We start from the raw sequence: 4,683 nt of genomic DNA, 5'->3' as shown, positions 1-4,683 counted from the left end.
GGCTATATATAGCGGCCCGGCCCCGGGCCGGCCAGCGCGCAGGGAGGCGCGCACCGCTCCGCAGGGTCCCAGCCCGGGCCGTGCGTCCTTCCGCCGCTGCCCGCCGCTCCATGCAGCCCGGGTAGCTCCCCGCGCCTGGGGGCCCCGTGGCTCGCCTCCCGCTCCTCGGTCGGCCGCGTACTCCCTGCCCCGGCCCCGGCCCCGGCCGGCCGTGCGCTCCCGCGGGCCGCCACAGGCGCAGCTCGGCACCCCCGGCTTCCCGGGCGCACGGACCTACTGACGGACGCACGGCCCGAGGGCGGGGATGGCGGGGCCCGGGGCGGCCGCGGCGGCGCTGCTCCCGGCGGTCCTGCTGGCCCTGCTGGCGCCCTGGGCCGGCCGAGGGGGCGCCGCCGCGCCCACCGCACCCAACGGCACGCTGGAGGCCGAGCTGGAGCGCCGCTGGGAGAGCCTGGTGGCGCGCTCGCTGGCGCGCCTGCCCGTGGCCGCGCAGCCCAAGGAGGCGGCCGTCCAGAGCGGCGCCGGGGACTACCTGCTGGGCATCAAGCGGCTGCGGCGGCTCTATTGCAATGTGGGCATCGGCTTCCACCTCCAGGTGCTCCCCGACGGCCGCATCGGGGGCGTGCACGCGGACACGAGCGACAGTGAGTGCGGAGGGCCGGGAGGGAAGGGTCGGGGGCCCGGGGCACCGGCCGCTCCTTCCCACTGGCACCTGCTCGCAGGCAGTGAGAGCCAGGGCTGTCTCGGGTCCGGTCCCTCTGGCTCAGGAACGCAAACGCTCCAGGCTCCGGGAGTCGCCGCAGGGACCGGCTTTGCGCACCCCGGCGGCCGAGTCCCGCCTCCCCGCCTTCGGAAGCCCAGGCTCGGGGCACAGAATTCCAGCGCCTTCGCTCGTGGGCACAGGGCGCGCGGCGCAGCCGCCGGCACCCGCGGGGGCCCGGGACGCACGCCCAGGTCGGGGCCAGGCCCCGGGGCCACCGCAGCCGCCTAGCTCCTGCTGTCCAGGACTGGGCGCGGCCGCCACGGGCCCGGGACAGGCGGCGAGTCCGCGCCCGCGCGCGCTGCACTCCGGGGGCCCCTTGGGTGCGGCCTGCGCCGGGGATCCTGGGCAACCTTTACACCCACCCGCACCCCAGAAATGGGGTTCCGGAGGTTCCCAGGCCGACGAGGGGGTCCGGGCCGGGCGGTGCGGGCCAAGGGTCCCCTGCCCGGGAATGACCCGCGCGCCCCGCCCCCAGGCCTGCTGGAGCTCTCGCCGGTGGAGCGGGGCGTGGTGAGCATCTTCGGCGTGGCCAGCAGGTTCTTCGTGGCCATGAGCAGCAAGGGCAAGCTGTACGGCTCGGTGAGTACAGCACGGGCAGTGCCCAACACCCGGCTGCGGGCACAGGCAGTGTGGCCCACGTGGAAGGTGGAACTGTGAAGGGGTCACAGGAGGATGCACACTGCCCCCACCTGCCAAATGCCCAAGGTAGTGCCGGTGACCCCAGGCCAGCCCGGAGAAGGGGGCGCTGCTCCAAGACAGGAGCAATGAAGTTTCTGTCATCCCTGCATGTTGGTCCAAGGGTGCCCTTGAGGGCCCTTCTCTGTAGCCTCTGGGGTGGGTCCCAGGGGGCAGGTGGACACTGTGGCTGCCAGGTGCCGGGCAGGTGGCTGGAGCACCAGCTGCTATGGGCTGGCCGTCTCCCTCTTCTCACCGGGTGAGGGTATGGGCACCCCAACTTCCCAGGAGAGACTGCTCAGGCAGAGGGCAGCAGGGACAGAAAGCAGCCCCCAGGTCCCTTGGTCAGGAGGTGGCCCAACCTGACCCTGCTCCCCTTCCCTGGCAGCCTTTCTTCACCGACGAGTGCAAGTTCAAGGAGACTCTCCTCGCCAACAACTACAATGCCTATGAGTGCCACCAGCACCCCGGCATGTTCATCGCCCTGAGCAAGAACGGGAAGCCCAAGAAGGGGAACCGAGTGTCACCCACCATGAAGGTCACCCACTTCCTCCCCAGGCTGTGACCTCCCAGAGCCCTGCCTCTGCCTCGGGAAGCCCCCAGGAGCTGGAACACCAAGGCCCGCCCGGGTGTACTTTCTTCCGAAGGACGGTTGGATGCCAGCATCGGTGTAAGATATTTAAATTAATTATTTAAATGTGTATATATTGCCACCAAATTATTTATGGTTCTGTGGGTGCGTTTTGTATTTTTCTGGAAAAAAAAAAAAAAAAAAGACAGCCCAAATCCTGATTTTTCTCCGAAAACAGTGGAGATGCTTCCACTGGATTTATGTGACGTGTCAGATGTTGTCACGGTGTGCTGCTATTTTGTGTTTTAAAATCGGGGACGTCAGACTCTTGAGATCAACCTGGCTTTGCACCGTCCCCCGTAGTGTGGGGGTGAGCATCCTTGTGGCTGGAAAGACGTTCCTGGGGCCTTGGAAGCCGGCAAAAGGGAGCTCCCAGTCTCGGCCCCTCTCCGAGCACCGTCCAGCGCCCCACTCTTTGTGCCCGGTTGCTATGAATCGGGACATATCAGTTTACTTCGGGGCCAGAAAGTGTGCTGTCAGTCCCTGCTGCCTCTCTGTTTTTAGATCTGTCAAGACTGACCTTTGAACTTTCCTGTAGTCAATCTTCCTCCATCTACCAGATGGGGGAGACCCTTAGACAACTTCATAAACTCCTGTTTTCCTTTTTTGGACCCGCCACAGCCCGTGCTTCTCTGTGGCCGTTGGGGGAAAAAGGCAAAAATGAAGCAATTTTGTAAATCCGACCGAAAGGAATCGCTGTCTGGTTGGAAGGCTGGAAATGGGCAAGATGGGTGTATTTGCAACCACGCCCCAAACGCTCGAGAGGAAATACAGTGTGTGAGAGCAGAGCCTTCTGCTAAGTAATCGAATATTTATTTTTTAAAAAAATATGCTTCCTTGTGCTTGGGGAGCTTTGGGCTAGAACTCGCTGTTAATTTTAGGTGAAATGCCCTTGTAATTGTGCAGAAACACTTAGCGTGGTGTTTGCTGGGAGGAAGATGCTGTGGGCCGTCCATGGCATTCCCTAAGTGGATTTAACATCTACCTCGAAAGCCCTTAAACCACTCATCTGGTGGAATCTGCAGAAAGCCCACACTGGGTGCAGGGGTTTGCCATCCCGAGTGGCTTTTTTTTTTTTCCATATGTAGCCAAAAAGGATTGCAGCGAGCGGCGGTGCGTCCCATTCGAACCTTGTCACGTTTGAGCTATCTTTACCCCGCGATTTACTTTTAGTAAGGACAATCATGGTGAAAATATTTGCAGACAGCTGTTAGCGTGCGCTATATGGTCACCAAGTAACCTTATATTTTTCTTTATATATTTTACGAATGTAACCCCTGTCGTGGAAGCAGAGATGGAAGAGGCAGGGTCGAGGATGGTTAAAAAAAGTCCCGAGTTGATGGCAAGCATTTAATTTTAATGAATGACTTTTTCGAGTTTATACAAAATGACCTTAGCTCGCTACCAGAAATACTCCACATGTTTTCTCGAGACTTTAATGCTCTTCGAGGAGGCTTCTGAACCGGCTCCCGAATTAACTTTACGGGAGTCCACAGACAGCAAGACGGAGGGGAAAAAGCTGATTGGAGTTTTGTCTTTCACATTCCTTTTTACAACTCTTTGTTCGCATGCAAATCATCTTCTTAAAATGCTATTCTTAATCTGAGGCCTGGAAGAAGGAAGCCACTTCAAGGCCCCAACGCTGGACCAGACCTCTTAAACCGCTGTTCATACGATGGAATAAAAATGTTCGTTTTTTTAAATCTTGTTTGAAACCGTGCCCTAGACTCCGGGAGCCTTCAGGAAAGATGCTCAGAAATCTCCGTGCTGACTGCGGGGGGCGGGGGTGGCAGTTGTGGACGTTCTGTATTCCGTGGGTTCACACAGTAACAAACCATCATGGTCTTGGATGCCTTAAATGATTGCGCCGCGTCTTGTCTCAGAGCCCAGTCATTGTCAGGAATTAAGATGTCTTAAGTGCAGAATGCGGCCGTCCTGGACCACGTGTGCGTACCCAGCCTGTCGCCAGTCACGCGTGGAGTGGAGAGAGACGCGACGGGAACTTGGGACACTGTAAAGCGTTTCTATTGCTGTGACGGGCAGTGGAGGGTTGGTGTTCCCGCTGTCCTCAGAATCTGTAGTTTTATACAGGTGCCGACCCGTATCTGCTGTATGTGCTGTGCACATTGAGATGCCGAATAAATGGAAAACGTGGATGCCATGTAGAACCCTGTTGACCTTGGTGTGAATATTTGGGAAAGGTATTGAAAACGATTAAAACCTGCCTTGAAACGCCCAAGGGATGGCTCCCTCCCGCTGTCTTCCAGTGTCTATTTGAGACCTTGAGCCTCGCCTGGCTGGGGGTGGGGGTGGGGGTGGGGAGATGAATTTTAGCCAGCTGTGTCCACACAAATGTGGCCTTGAAGACAGGAGCCTGGGGGGGGGGGGGTGGCGGGGGGCGGCGGGTGTAAGTGTCACAAGAGTTTCACGATGACTCTGAATCTTGCAGTTTATTCTCATGATGGGGCCAATTCTCGCCGTTCCCACATGAAACTAACCAAAGCCCGGTGCCCCTGGCCTTGGCCTGGCACCGTCTGAAGCAGTTTGCACTCCTGGGGGTGGGGAGCACAGCCTCCAGAGCCGGTCATCAGGAGACCAACTCGAGCATGTTTTT

At 59.2% G+C, this 4,683-nt stretch overlaps 1 protein-coding gene across 1 annotated transcript; it reads left to right on the top strand.

The window, feature by feature from the left end:
* The first annotated feature begins 304 nt into the window (after positions 1 to 304).
* FGF4 (fibroblast growth factor 4) lies at positions 305 to 4,226 on the top strand. Its single transcript, XM_023654966.2, has 3 exons — positions 305 to 644; positions 1,239 to 1,342; positions 1,827 to 4,226. Exons 1-3 carry the CDS (start codon positions 305 to 307, stop codon positions 2,001 to 2,003), a joined length of 621 nt encoding a protein of 206 aa, XP_023510734.1. The 3' UTR covers positions 2,004 to 4,226.
* The last annotated feature ends 457 nt before the right edge of the window (positions 4,227 to 4,683 follow it).

Source organism: Equus caballus, chromosome 12 (assembly GCF_041296265.1).
Source record: "Equus caballus isolate H_3958 breed thoroughbred chromosome 12, TB-T2T, whole genome shotgun sequence".
Classification (NCBI taxonomy): Eukaryota; Metazoa; Chordata; class Mammalia; order Perissodactyla; family Equidae; genus Equus; species Equus caballus.
Note: the sequence above shows the minus strand (reverse complement) of the source record. Positions and strands in the feature narration are given on the sequence as shown.

Excerpts from the sequence above, each read along its gene's own strand:
- FGF4 (XM_023654966.2), top strand. The coding sequence starts at position 305 with ATGGCGGGGCCCGGGGCGGCCGCGGCGGCGCTGCTCCCGGCGGTCCTG. Across the intron at positions 645-1,238 it reads GCACGCGGACACGAGCGACA|GCCTGCTGGAGCTCTCGCCG; the intron begins GTGAGTGCGGAG and ends CCCCGCCCCCAG. Across the intron at positions 1,343-1,826 it reads AGGGCAAGCTGTACGGCTCG|CCTTTCTTCACCGACGAGTG; the intron begins GTGAGTACAGCA and ends CTTCCCTGGCAG.